The 14,991-nt window shown below is 41.9% G+C and overlaps 1 protein-coding gene across 1 annotated transcript in view; it reads left to right on the top strand.

Annotated features, from left to right (window-relative positions):
* LOC122792405 overlaps window positions 1-14,991 on the top strand; it is a 2,471,936-nt gene that overhangs the window by 1,950,380 nt on the left and 506,565 nt on the right. The window contains exon 25 of the mRNA XM_044060193.1: window positions 1,110-1,188. Within this exon, the coding sequence (XP_043916128.1) occupies window positions 1,110-1,188 (79 nt within the window). The remainder of the gene's footprint in view (window positions 1-1,109; window positions 1,189-14,991) is intronic.

Below are 14,991 nucleotides of genomic sequence, written 5' to 3'. Positions count from 1 at the left end.
AAGAGTTGTACAAAGTAACAGCTTAAAAAAAAACAGAATGTAATTCATTTAATTAAATTCCACTCAGCATGTTTGCCCTTTGAAGACAATTCTCCAGACTGAAGTGAAACTAAACACATGGTGATTTAAATATTGAGTTAACATGACACTCCGATCACGTGACTAGTGTTTCATTTGCTTCCTTTTAAGGTAAATTTTAAAATTGTTATCGCCATTCAAACCTGGGAATTCACTGGCATCTAAGTTAACTTGCCAACAATATTACTTCCTTTACAAAATATCAGCATCAAATTTAGTAGAAAAATCTTTTAACGTAGTTTGCCACTGTAAAACTAAAGCATTTACTTTTACTACAAATACTACCATGATTAACTAAAGTATTCTTATTCATTGATGTCTACAGCATGCATGTGTTCATAAATCATGTAATGGAGTTCACTTGTAGTTTTGCCTATGTTGTGTACAGAAGACTGCATATGCAATAGACCTTAATGTGTGTATGCCTTTAGTGGGCTCTGAAGCAAATTTAAACTTACTTTGGAAAACATTTTTTAAGTTGTTGCTTCTTTTCTCACATAACTGCTTTTCACCCCATATTTTATTAGTAAATTCCAGAAAAAACTCTCAGAATCTACTAATTAGTCTTAATCACATTCTTGATGCTACATTTGTACACAGGGTGGCAAGTACCACAGACAAACTTAAGTCAAGTTTAGACAAATGATTCTGACTGCCAGCTTTCCCTATTTTATTGCTTTTGGGCATTAACCTGCAGGGTTTGTCTGAATCAGTGCTTTACCCCAGTTAACAAATATAAATAGACTGTTAAGCATCTGTGCACTGGCTGACTGCAGATTATCTCTAGCCATTCTCTTACACTGAATATATGTTGATGAACTGATGGTGTTAGTCTTGGGACATCTGACTATAAGTGTCATCTGCACTGTCTGCTGCAGTTTTTTTTTTTTTGTTTTTTTTTTTTTTTGTTTTTTTTTAATGAGGCTGAATGTAATTGTCTCACTGATGTTCACTATATGTCATAGTACTAAAATAAAAGTAATATGTTGTAATCTACCCTTTTAAAATTAAAAATGCTGTTTTATGTCAAGCTGATGGAAGAAAACGGAAGCCCGAAGATCAGGTGTCTGAAAAGATCAAAAAATTGAGAGAGGAGGAATTACAAATTAGGTATGAATGTAATAATTTACTTGTTTAACTTGTAATGTAATGTAATTCATTGACTTTTGAAAGCTCTTCAGATCTGTGAATTATCTTCATATTTTAGTTACCAGGTTCAGGTTATAGCTAAAAATTTGTTAAGATGCAATGTGCATTTCTCGTTACTGAGATTAAGAAAATCCTACAGTAGCATCACAAATAATTTCTTCTCCGAATGCTCCTTCTGTACTGCTTTATGCAGTGCAGAATAAACTAAAAAAAAAGTGTGGTATACATTTGACAGAACACTTGGTTGATTCCTAAGTATGGAGTATCTTGTATACTCATTTTTTCAGCGTCATTGGTTGATCAATCATTTTTTTCTTAACCACTTTAGGATAGCTAAAAAATGTGAGAAAGTGACTGCTGTAGGCCAACCTGCCAGGGAATGCATGTAAGTCTAAGGGAATGCATACAAGTCTAATGGTTGTGTGTTAATGGATACAGATTTTTGTAATCATGTATGGGTAAACAGAAATGTTTTAAAAAGTCCTGATTTATTTAAAGCATTCTTTCTTTGAGTCGGTTTCATAGAGTAAGTTGTTCATTTGGGCCAGACTCTCTATCAATGACATGCTGGGGAGAAAAGCTTCACTGATAGGAAACTGCAGTATTCATGAGAATCTTAGGTTGGCCTGATGGATGGCACAGCATCCATTTGCCATGCTTGATAATCTAAGTTCAAGAATGGAATCATTTGCTGATGTGGCTTACTGGGTGGGAGTGGGGGGGGGGTGAGGCTGACAGTCAACTTGACAATTCTGGAGGGTATATAGTTTTTATAAGCCTGATGCCTCTGTGACCTCTTAAGACCAGGAACATCACATGTCATCCGCTGATATTACAAGGGGCAGTTGTTTCTTGTCTTGTTTCACAAGTAAAGATGAACAGGCGGAGTAGTTCATTCATATGCATTATGTAGAAACGGGTTTCGTTCAGAAGCTCGAAATACTGAAATCTCGAATTTCAGTATTTCGAGCCCAAGAAGCCGAATCCACATAATAGCGAAAGTTTAGAAGTGCAAAATTTAAAAACTCGAATACCGGAGGTTTTGAATTTCACGCTTGTAAAGTTCCGCTATGGTTATGTATTCAGGTAAGTGTGTGTGTATGTTAAGGGGTTTGGGTAGGGGCTGTGGTGTATGTCAGTGTGTTTTGTTGCTGTGATGTGTGTGTGCGCGCAAAGAGAAAGTAGCTTGTGTGGTGGTGTTTTGTGTGTATTTGTATGTAGTGTGACCTCGGAGTGAGAATATTTAAGTGGGGTGGTGCGGGGGTGCAGGAGGTCTTGCCCCCCCTGCTTTCATGTAGTAGAGTGATTGTGTGTGTTTGTATGGTGGATGGTGTGTGTGTGTGTAGTAAAACCGCAAAATTCAAAACTTCCGGTATTCAAGGTTTTGAATTTCGCGGTTTTTAGTTTTCTTTGTTTTGTGGATTTCACTTCTTGGGCTTGAGATACTGAAATTCAAGATTTCAGTATTTCGAGCTCCTGAAGTGAATCCATAGAAATATATCAGGATGGATAGCAGCAGTACAAAATATAAATTAACTGATTAACTGACAGACTACACAGACACGCATGCTTATATCTCAACAGTTTACTACAAAATGGCAGTCAGGCTCGCACGTGCCCAGTATTTATACATTTGTGCAAGCCCCTGGAAAGCTTCTTAAAGATATACACTCATATTGATCTGCAGCAGTAAAGATGACTTTATACTAGCCATTCCAAAGATAGGGGTTTTGATAAGTTGCCCTAAATGTGATGGCAGCCAGCACCATGCACACATCTCCCTTTTGGATTCCACCCTAGCTTCATGGGACTGCAGATGAGTTTGACTTCCTGATGAGTGAAGAGCCTATGTGGTGAAGGATTAGACTGGGATTACCTCGGAGTAGTAGTTGGGGTACATGGGGGATGGACGAGCATGGAATTTGAAAGAATATCTGAAGGGCTGCACAGCACCAGGTAGGTAGGAAACTGATTTATTCAAATAAAAGAATAGTAATATAGTGCACAAGAAAACTTGCGGAACATTGCAGAGATCCGTATCAGAACATAAGGCAAGTACTGTAAACTACTTAAATTTCAGAGTAACGTGATTGCTTGAGACAAGTATGTAATGAAAGTTAACAGATGCGTTAGTCAAAGAAGTAATCTTTTAGTGTGGTTTAAGGAAAACAATAGCAAGTTGAAATTGTCCTTGCCAGTTACGAGTACTTTTGGTAGAAGAAAATGAGGAATGTGATTGCTAAGCATACTAGTGCAGCACATTTGTAAAAGATCTAGAAGAGATGGAAAGCAGGAAGGGATGAATAGAATAGAATAATCTGGAAAATGGCATTTCTGGATGCAACTAGTTTTAAGTGTATTTCATGTTTTGAGTAAAGGGTCTTATTGGTTAGGCATAATTAGTAAACTAGTCTTCTGCAGCTCTCTTACAGCCAGTAGGGTAGCTTCAGCTGAGATTTTCATACTTTTTGTTGGAGTCTCCCTACTCTCTTTCAGGGTCTACCCGCCTGACTATGTCTAAGAACTACCTTTAAAAAGGGAGGTGGATGTTCTCTTCCTCCTTTCTTCTTGGGTCTAGGAATACAGGCTCAACAAACACTGTGGTTAATGCACTCATTTTTCTGTCTTGTGACCTCCTTGTTCTGTATTTTGTCATTTGACAGATCACAGTGAAAATCTTAAAGCTCAAGTACAAAGGTCTTTTTTCTTGCCTTTTCTTATTATAATTATGGACTCAACTTGTAAAGTTGTCTTTCTTATTCTAAAATGTGTAGTTTTTGCTTTAGTTCCTTCAGTGAATGTATTGTACAGTTTAATAAACTGATGTTTGTTTATTGTATGCTGAGTGACTGTCCCATTTCTTCCTGATTTCATGTCATCCAGACCCATCTTCTGATGTTATGTTAGAAGGGGAGAACAAGTTCTCTAATAATTTGGAATGTTTTTGTAGTCTGCATCGGATTTTATTCCAAAGTAACAGAATGCAGTACAGTCACTTACTCAGTCATACAATAAATCACTAAATCAACAATTATACTCAAGAGGAAGGTAACTCATATGTTTTATGACTGTATAAAATTGAAAGAATACTGGAAGTCAATTAATGAATTTTTGCAGGCTCTTTTTACAGATAATTTCATTATTTCTAAATCTCTTATATTATTCAACACACCTGTACCTCAAAGTGTTAAAAAGGTTAAACTTCCCTTGTTATGGTCTATTCTAGCAGTGGCTAGGAAAATAATAACTAGAAATTGGATTTCAGATACACCTCCTTCGTTCAATGAATTTAAAAATGTTATGAATATAGTGTGCCATATGGAAATAAACACAATTAGGACTAGAACAAATAGAAAAACATCTTATTTTATTGTATGGGATAATTTACAAAATTTGTTAAAAAAATTTTAATTTCAATAGCATGGTATTTTATTTTAATTAATTGATGTGATTGTAGTGGATGTCTTTGTAAATACTTTAGTTGTTTTGTTGAATATTATAATAATACCTATTTTTAATTACTTGTATAAAATTGTTATTATATTTCTCTTAAATGTTAAAACAATAAACCTGTTTTGAAAAAAAAAAAAATAAAGAGGAAGGTAACAAAAGTAAGAAGGAATATGATAAAATTCTTAGTAAAGTGTAGAGGAGTTGGCAAACACTATAATAAAACACGTGTTAAACTAGTAAACCACTGTCTACCAATACATTGATTGATCGGAAAATTATGGTTGTATGAATCACACAAATTCTGGTTTTGACAAGAATACCAGAAAGAAAAGGAAGAGAAAGCACAGAAGAGTTAAGTGTTTTACCAGCTTTGAAAGTTGTCAAAAGCACAATGGGCACTGTAACAGAAAGCCGTGCATCTCCCAATGTTTTTGATTATGAATTCTGGAGAAAATCCAGAAATTATGGGCAGACAAAGGAGCAAATCGGGGGCAATTTTTGAATACGTCTCTAATTCACATAAAAAGTTAGGTTTTGCATTAACTTTCATTTTCTGAATAGGAAACACTTTCTGGTATTATTGACTGACTGCATTTCTCACTGATTTACAATAAATTCAAAACCTTTGCAAGGAATGAGGCAAAAACCTATGATGCAAAATTAGAGACAGCTGAAAGGTTTGAACAGAAGGCAATATGAAGTACTCATTTGTGGAATTATGAAATTTAAAACCTGTTCGACAATTCAGTATAACACACGCTATCAGCTTGGTAAACACTTACCTGTTTGGAATGATCACTTTAGTGCATCTTCATTTTCACAGATGCAACAAATTATTCCAGTTGTTTTCTTTTCAGCAGTAATTCCTTATGCTATAAAATACAGACATACAGTAGGTCCTTCGTTGAGGTTGTTCATACACCAGTAGTTTTCTCCCTAAAATCCATTGGTAGACAATGATTTTATTAGTTTTTCATCTGTTTTATTACAATGTTTGCTAAGCACTTTACACCTTACTGAAAGTCGTATCCCATTTCATCTTACTTTTGTTATCTTTCACTTGAATAGAGCTGCATTTATTACCTTTTTATTTTATTTTAATTTATTATTTATTTAACGTTTGCTGACCGGGAAAGTCTGACTAGGACAGAGCCTGCTTTTAGTGGAGGCCTGAGGAGAAATGCTCGAGAGACATGTCTTTGGAATGTGGGAGGAAATCCATGTTGAATGTAGGGAGGACATGCAGACTCTGCACAGAAGGCACCCCAGCCGAGAATCGAATCAGAGAAACTCTTGCTGTGAGGCGACAATGTTAAATGCTGCCTCCCCTGGTCTAATACCTATATTTATTAGGCAGAGACATCCTACGCCCAAGCCTACATATACCCCTTAAAATAACCCTATGGTATCAAAACTTGTCGGATACATTTGATAAAAAGGTCCTTCTTGAGTAATTAACCTAGTAATCTTCTATAAACTTATTGTATTACTGAAAGTACAAAATGTTTCACACACATCATTTTTGTCAGATAATTCATTTAACCAAGCTAGTAGTAATTTTGCTGGTTTTGCTCACATCCACAGCTTTTATAAAGATTAGGTTTAATTCTCTTAAAAGCCTACCCCTTGTTTCACCATTCCTTAAATAATTAAGAAATAATAAAGGTAAAAATGCTATGGGCAGTCTGGGGAGTCTCTGGGTCAGGAACCTATCCCTCCAGCATGTTTTGTTTATTGTGATGACAAGGTATAGATCCCTGGAGGGTGTGGCTCTGAGGGATTGGGATTTCTTTAAGTGTAGCTTGTCCAACAGCTCTGGGTTTGACATGGCCTTGTATGTTAAGTAGAGATCGCCTTAGAGTAGACGATATGTGACAGAGTATAGCTGGAGTTTTTTAAGGCAGTCAGCATAGGGCATTTGCTTTAGGCCTGTGATTCTTTTAGTGAGGTATTCCTGCGGCCTTTCCAGTTGTTGCAGATGTCTTGAGAGGTACATACCAAATGGGGCATTGTATTATATAACGGGAATAATGAGGGATGAGTACAGAGGGACAATGAACTCCTTTTTTCTGGATGAAAAGCGCTTAGTTTTGAGGTGTGCCAAATAGAAGGATTTCCTGACTTTTGTGGTGATGTGGTTATCGAAGGTGAGACCACTGTCCACCTGTGTCCCTAAGTCTCATCACACTTTCGGTGTTTAATGTACTGCCTTGTTTGTCTTTTCGGCTTTTTCCCTGTTATGGGTTTCCACAGTGGAACGCCGGTCCACTAATGATTGGCAGTAGATTTTTTTTTATAGTGCCGAGTTGCCAGCCCGACGCCCAACCTTCAGCGAAGGCACGCCCATTCACGCATGTCTTTCGGAGGCCACTTGACCGCAGGGAGGACATGCATACTCCACAGAGAAGGCACTCCAGCCGAGAATCGAACAGGAGAACCTCTTGCTGTGAGACAACAATGCAACAGCTGTACCACCGATGTGCTAATTCACGGGTGCATGTTTTTTCCCAAAGGGGATAACTATACATTTCTTGGCCGGTCCACTAATGATTGGCAGTAGATTTTTTTTTATAGTGCCGAGTTGCCAGCCCGACGCCCAACCTTCAGCGAAGGCACGCCCATTCACGCATGTCTTTCGGAGGCCACTTGACCGCAGGGAGGACATGCATACTCCACAGAGAAGGCACTCCAGCCGAGAATCGAACAGGAGAACCTCTTGCTGTGAGACAACAATGCAACAGCTGTACCACCGATGTGCTAATTCACGGGTGCATGTTTTTTCCCAAAGGGGATAACTATACATTTCTTGGCACTGAGCTTGAGCCCATGGCTCTGGCACTAAGCATCTGTTTCTGTAAGGCCCTTTTGTAGAGTATCTACATCTTGTTGTTTACACCCTGTTTTCTTTGTAGTGAGGAGCCTCCATGGACACTCCACTTGTTGGATATGGCTGGTCAGGTACATACTGAAGGGGGTGTCTGTCTTCATCAGACCAATCATTGAATATGAGTACATGAGAACAGTGACATCCTTAGATCTAGATGCCATACACTTGCTTGTAAGTTTATGCAATATAGAATGGTTTCTTTACTACCATAGACACATGATGGTAAAGGCCAGGTTACTGTCTACATAAGTCCCCAAATCCATGACCACTGGATCTACTCCGAGAGGTGTATTATCAGTGTGGTAGATTCCAGGAGTAGTAGTCATCCCGAAAGATACTATTATGCATTTCTTGGCATTGAGCTTTAAATTGTGGCTATTGCTGGTCAGAGTCAGGCCTTCTTGGAGGGTATTTGTGTCTTGGGAGATTCAGTGACTGCACATAGTTTGCAATCATCTGCAAACTTGGTCAGCCAGAGGCTAGGCAGTTAGTTTGCAGATTATTACATGCTTATTTAATAACCAGAAAGTGACCAAAGGTGAGATTCAAGTCCTGAATCTTGTGTATCTGAGGTAAATTCCCTAACCATTATGCCAGTCCTCAGCTGCCTCCAGGACCTCATGAAAGAAGCAACAAATTGATATACAGGGGTCTTTTGCTTACTGACGTACCCCCCCCCCCCCTTGAAGCAGAACAAAAACAGATGAGAAAAAGGATAAAGGGCACTTGTCCTAAATGTTATCTCTTCAGACTACCTAGATTGAACAACCCACCCCCCATTTACATGAAATCCCTAACATATCTATGACAGGGATTCTACATCTACCTCAGGAGTATCTTATTTAGAGTTGTTTACAGTTTCAGAGCCTCCTAGATCGGGAGGTAGTTATTTTCACTGGAGCATGAGCCCACTGAGTACCTAGGGTGATGTCCTTCAAGGATGCATCTGCAGTCATAACATATGGGTTGTCCTGCCTCAGGCAGCCCTTTGGTCGACTGGATTCCAAAGTCTGGGTCTGGCCTCGGCTGATGTCGCACTTTCCCCGACGTCAGAGCTCCTGGGGTATAAAGGCATCAGCCGACGCCATTTTCCTCAGTCTTTCTTGCCGCACGGTGCCCGAAGCAGAAGCTGTTCGCAAGTGCCGGTCGGTCAGATCCAGAGATTTCAGCTACCGAAGACTTCGAAAAAAGCTAAGTACCCCGTTGGGGACTCTTTCTTGCCTCAGCCGATGTCAGACAAAGTAAATAATTGTTTAACTTGTGGGAAACAAATACCTCATAAGGATTTCCATTCTTACTGCCTTCCTTGCTTAGGCCCAGACCACAACGTATCAGCTTGTTTAGCCTGTGCCTCCTTCAACCGACGGACTCTTAGACGTCGGTCGGAGTTTGCAGAGGAGTTTTTTGGTACCGCTTTTGCTTATAAAATGCCGTCGGAGACTCCGACTATGCATATGGTCAAAAAACGCAAGGAAAAGGACCGACACTCGCGACCCGCGGTTTCGGCTGAAACCACGGCTAGGCCTACCGCGAGTGTCTCGGTTTCGGCTGAAACAGAGTCCACGGCTATTCCTATTACCGAAACCATACTTCCGACCACCGAGGCCAGAGAGGCCCTGGCTGAGTCGGCTTCAGAACTACCTACCGAAGCTAGTGTTCAGGAATTGTCCGACACCATACCTTTGGACATTTCTACCCCTGCAAGTGGGGCAGCTAGGCCCCCAGCTTCAATGTCTATTAAGGCCTTCTCCAGGGCTAAAGCTGCTAAACTTTCAAAAGCTTGGCCTGCTAAATCTGCATCCCAGAGGCCTGCTTCTAGTTCACAGATTCTCAGTCTTGCTGAGGATCTTATATTCTTAATTAGGGGTTCCCAGCCCCACCCAGACAGGGCCTCCCAACCTCCTCCAGACAAAAGGCCCAGGACTGAACCCTCTGGACCTCACTCCTCTGATTACTCCACGGATGGATCTGATTTGTCAGACCACCAGGAAGGGGCCTACTCGCCTTATGAGGACTCAGATGCAGAAGAATCTATCCCTTCAGCCTCTCCCCCTGAAGAATTTTCCTTTGGGGAGACTTTACATTCCATGAGAGAGCACTTTCAATGGCAGGGCCAGGATTTCTCTGATTCTAAAAAAAGATTAAGGACCTTTTTGCATTTGCCCCAGCATAGGCCCTTAGCTATACCCCCTGTTTTAACTGTAATTGATGATGTGTATAATGATGTCTGTAGTGCACCTGATTCTCTTCCCCCGGCCCCCGCCAAACCTGACAGATATTACAGGGTCCCGGATTCTCATTTCCACCTGTATAAAGCCCATGCTGCAGACCCAGAAACTATTTCTCAGGGCCCTAAAGGGGTGGCAGCTGCTACTGCCAAAAATCCCCTACCCTCTGAAAGAGAGTCTAGAGCATTGGAGAGATGGGGAAAAAAGGTTTATACATCTGCTACTCTTTCTGCCAGGGCATTAAACTGTCAATTCCATATGATACAGTACCAAGAATTTTTGTTAGATCAGCTGAATAAAAAACTTTCTTCTCCTGAACCTTTAGACCGTAATTCCCTTTAGGATTTGGTACACAACTCACAACAGGTCAGTAATCATTTCTTAAAATGTGGCTATGATGCACTGGAGGCTTCATTTAGATCAGCTATGACTGGGGCAGTAATTCGTAGGCATGCATGGCTGAAGGAGCAATCTTTGCCAGACCATGTCAAGGCTAAACTCCTCGATGCTCCAACGGAGAAACAAAATTTATTTGGCTCCCCTGCACAGGAGATTCTAAAGAAAGTTGAAGAAAAAGCAAAATCTGTGCAGACAGTAAAAGATTTCCTGCAAGTCCAACCTCAGAGGTTCAGCAGAAACTGGCCTACAAAGAATTGGTCCTTTCCAGACACCTCCAGAGCACAGAGGGGCAGGAACAGGCACCCTAGAGGCAGAGGTCAATCAAAGGGTTCCTACAGGGGCCGTCAGTGGCAGCCTGCCAACCAGAGGAGTAGTGCAACAGCTACAACTACAACCACTACCTCAGGACAGACCCAATGACTTGACTCTGATTCCGCCTACCAGGGATCAACTGGAAGCACCCTTGGGTGGAAAGCTGGCTTTATTCTCGAAAAACTGGCATTGCATTACAACAGATACATGGACATTGCAAACAATAGACAAAGGATACAGGTTTCACTTCCACAACCTTGCCAAAAAGAGGCGGAATGCCAAACCTTCCACCAAACCAGAAGGCAGAAGCTTTAAGACAAATCAGCAATTTACTTCAGATGAAAGCTATAGAAATGGTACCATCTACAGAACAAGTCCAAGGATTTTACTCCAGATTATTCCTCGTACCGAGAAAAGAAAACCAATGGAGGCCTATTCTCGACCTGTCCACACTGAACACATATCTCATTGTGCCAAAATTCAAAATGCTGACCCTACAGCAACTTCTTCCCATGTTGGGCAAGGAGTCTTGGCTGGTGACTCTAGATCTCAAGGAGGCATACCTGCACGTCCCTATCCGACCAGATTGCAGAAGACACCTCAGATTTCTTGCAGGATCAGAGCATTATCAATTCTCAGCATTGCCCTTTGGCTTATCTACTGCGCCCAGAGTATTCACGAAATGCCTGGCATCAGTAATTGCACATTGCAGACTTCAGGGAATTCAAATTTATCCATACCTGGACGACTGCCTAATACAAGCGGACAACAAGAAAAAAAAAATTGTTAAAGGACTTGGCCTATACCATACACCTGCTACAGGCCTTGGGATACACAGTCAACTTCCAAAAGTCAAGACTAGTACCATCCCAAAGGACAACCTTTTTGGGTGCGGATCTGGACACAATCACTCAGATGGCTTTTCTCACAGAAGAAAAACAAAAACAACTTCCAGATTACTTCATGTTTTTGACAAGACAAACTCAGCTTACTGCAAGGAAAGTCCTGCAGGCCCTGGGTTACATGGTATCCTGCATAATCTTGATTCCACATGCCAGGTTGCACATGAGAAAATTACAATGGTACCTAAGGAATGTATGGTCTCAACACAGTCACAGTCTAGAAACCATGATACCAATCATTCCATGCCTTCAAAAGGAATGCCTGTGGTGGGCTCAGGCCTGCCAGTCCAACAGAGGGTTGCCTTTCAACAAACCAAAAACAAGGCAGACCATCACCACGGACGCCTCAGACCGAGGATGGGGAACACACATGGAGGACAAACGTATCCAAGGCCTATGGCCTCAAGGGCAGCTAAGCATGCACATAAACCTAAAGAAATGCTGGCAGTAAGGCATGCAATCAAGGCATTCAAACCCTTCCTCCAACAAGGACATCTATTAATAAGGACAAGACAACACCATGGTCATGTGGTACATAAACAAACAGGGAGGAACTCATTCCTACCCTCTATGCCGGATGGCTATGAATCTGTGGAATCTATGCCTGAATCTCAATATCCAGCTGCAGGCCAAATTCGTACCAGGAAAAGAAAATTCACTAGCAGACAGCTTAAGCAGAACTACCACGGATGCACACGAATGGATGCTGCATCCAGACATCTTCAAACTCATAACAAAAAAATGGGGAATGCCAGAGATAGATCTGTTCGCCTCCCCACTCAACCACCAACTGAAGAAATTCTGCTCAAGGATATACCACCCACAAGCCTGGAAGGTGGACTCTCTCTCTTTCAGCTGGAATGCCCTAACAGTATATGCCTTTCCACCTCTCCCATTGATGTACAAGGTTCTACTGAAGATCAGGGAAGAACAGCCAAAGGTGACACTAATAGCTCTGGACTGGCCAAGACAACATTGGTACCCGCTACTGAGAAGCATGTCTCAGACAAATTCATGGCCTCTTCCCCTATGGCCTCTTCTTCTAACGCAGAACAATTTCAAGACCCTGCATTCCAACTTGAAAACATTGCAGCTAACTGCCTGGAAAATTCCTTAAAACCCAACCAAACTGTTTTATGTCAGAAGGTGAAGGACATTGTCCTGGAGGCTCGCAGACCTTCCACAAGAAAGACATACTCGGCTAAATGGAAGAGGTTTCTCACTTGGAGCACATCAAGGGGCACGGATGTCACAGTGGCAAACCTAGCACACATCCTAGAATACTTAGCCGAATTATTCCACAATGGCCTGTCTTACTCTTCCATTAAGATTCATGCTTCAGCAATTTCAGCAGAATACAATATGGATCCACCTATCTTCTCACACCCTCTGCTCAGACAATTTTTGAGGGGGATCAAAAATGTAAAACCCCCAAGAACCCCCCCCCCCTACCTGCATGGGATCTCAATTTTGTGCTGGAAAAATTGACACTACCTCCCTTTGAACCAGCAGCATCAGCAGACCTACAGTTTTTATCTTGGAAAACTGCATTCCTTCTGGCAATCACTTCAGCAAGAAGAGTATCCGAATTACAGGCATTAATGGCAGTGCAGCCTTTTCTTATTTTTCACCAGGATAGAGTGTCACTGAGAACCAATCCTACTTTCATGCCAAAGGTGGTATCCAGGGTATCCTTGAACCAAGCTATACATTTGCCTACGATGTCCTTCATGGATGCATCTGCAGTCATAACAACTGGGTTGTCCTGTCGTCAGGCAGCCCTTCAGTCGGCCGGATTCCAAAGTCCGGGTCTGGCTTCGGCTGATGTCGCACTTCACCCGACGTCATCTCTGTTGGCCTTCGGGTATATAAGCATCAGCCGACGCCATTTTCTTCAGTCTTTCTTGCCGCGTGGCGCCCGAAGCAGAAGCTGTTCGCAAGTGCCGGTCGGTCGGATCCAGAGATTACTTCTACCGAATACTACCAAGACTTCTAAAGCTAAGTACCCGTTGGGGACTCTTTCTTGCCTCAGCCGATGTCAGAAAAAGTTAATAATTGTTTAACCTGTGGGAAACAAATACCTCATAAAGATTTCCACTCTTACTGCCTGCCCTGTTTAGGCCCAGCCCACGACGTAGCAGCTTGTTCGTCCTGTGCTTCTTTCAACCGACGAACGCTTAGACGTCGGTCAGAGTTTGCAGAACAGTTTTTCGGTTCTGACTTTGCGTACATTATGCCGTCGGACCCTCCGACTTCGCATTCTGCCAAAAAACGCAAAGAAAAAGACTGACACTCGCGGTCCGCGGTTTCGGCCAAAACCATGGTTAAGCAAACCGCGAGTGTCTCGGTTTCGGCCGAAACCGAGAAAACTGAGCAAACTACACCTGAAACTATCACTACAACTGAGGTCCCTGCTAACACTCTTGAATCGGCCTCAGAAATTTTACCCACTACGGTGCTTACCACTGACTTATCAGACACCATTCCCTTGGATGTCTCTACCCCAGCACGTGGTGCTGCTAGGCCTCCAGCAGCCATGTCCATTAAGGCCTTCGCCAGGGCTAAAGCAGCCAAGACTACTAAAACAGTGCCTGTTAAACCCCCTTCCACCAGGCCCTCTGCCAGTTCTCAAATGCTTACCTTGGCAGAAGATTTAATTTCATTAATTAGAGGATCTCAATCTCACCCAGACAGGGCCTCTCAGCCCCCAGAAAGAGACCTAGGGCAGAGCCCCCTGAGCCAGTGTCCTCTGATGATTCTGCTGATGAATCAGACATAACTGACCAGCCAGAGGCTCCTTTCTCCAATTTTGAAGATTCTGATGCTGAAGAATCCATTCCAGCTGCTTCCCTCCAGAAGAATTCTCCTTTGGGGAAACCTTGCATGCCATGCGAGAACAGTTCCAATGGCAGCAACAGGATTTTTCAGACTCCAGGAAAAGACTTAGGACCTTTTTGCACCTACCACAGCACAGGCCCTTAGCTATCCCTCCTGTTCTCTCTGTGGTGGATGATGCTTTCAATGATGCCTGCTCAGCTCCAGATTCTTTACCCCCAGCCCCTGCCAAACCAGACAGATTTTACAGGGTGCCAGATACTCATCACCACCTCTACAAGGCCCCTCTTGCCGACCCCGAAACTATATCCCAGGGTCCCAAGGCAGTAGCCACGACTATAGCTAAAAACCCTGTTCCTTCTGAAAGGGAAGCAAGGTCATTAGACAGATGGGGTAAAAGTTTACACTTCAGCCACTCTTTCAGCTAGAGCTTTAAATTGTCAGTTTCACATGATACAATACCAAGAGTTTATGCTTGACCAGTTAACTAAAAAGCTAACCACTGATGAATCTCTTGATAAGAATTATGTATTAGAAATGGTAAATAACATACAGCAGGTTAGTAACCATTCTTTAAAATGTGGCTATGATGCACTGGAGGCTTCATTTAGATCAGCCATGACTGGCACAGTAATTAGAAGGCATGCATGGCTAAAGGAGCAAGCTTTACCGGATCATGTTAAATCTAAATTGCTTGATGCTCCTATGGATAAATCAAGTTTGTTTGGTACACCTGCCCAGCAGGTTA

The sequence above is a fragment of the Protopterus annectens genome, chromosome 1.part2 (genome assembly GCF_019279795.1).
Source record: "Protopterus annectens isolate FY-2018-M chromosome 1.part2, PAN1.0, whole genome shotgun sequence".
Taxonomy (NCBI): Eukaryota; Metazoa; Chordata; order Ceratodontiformes; family Protopteridae; genus Protopterus; species Protopterus annectens.
Note: the sequence above shows the minus strand (reverse complement) of the source record. Positions and strands in the feature narration are given on the sequence as shown.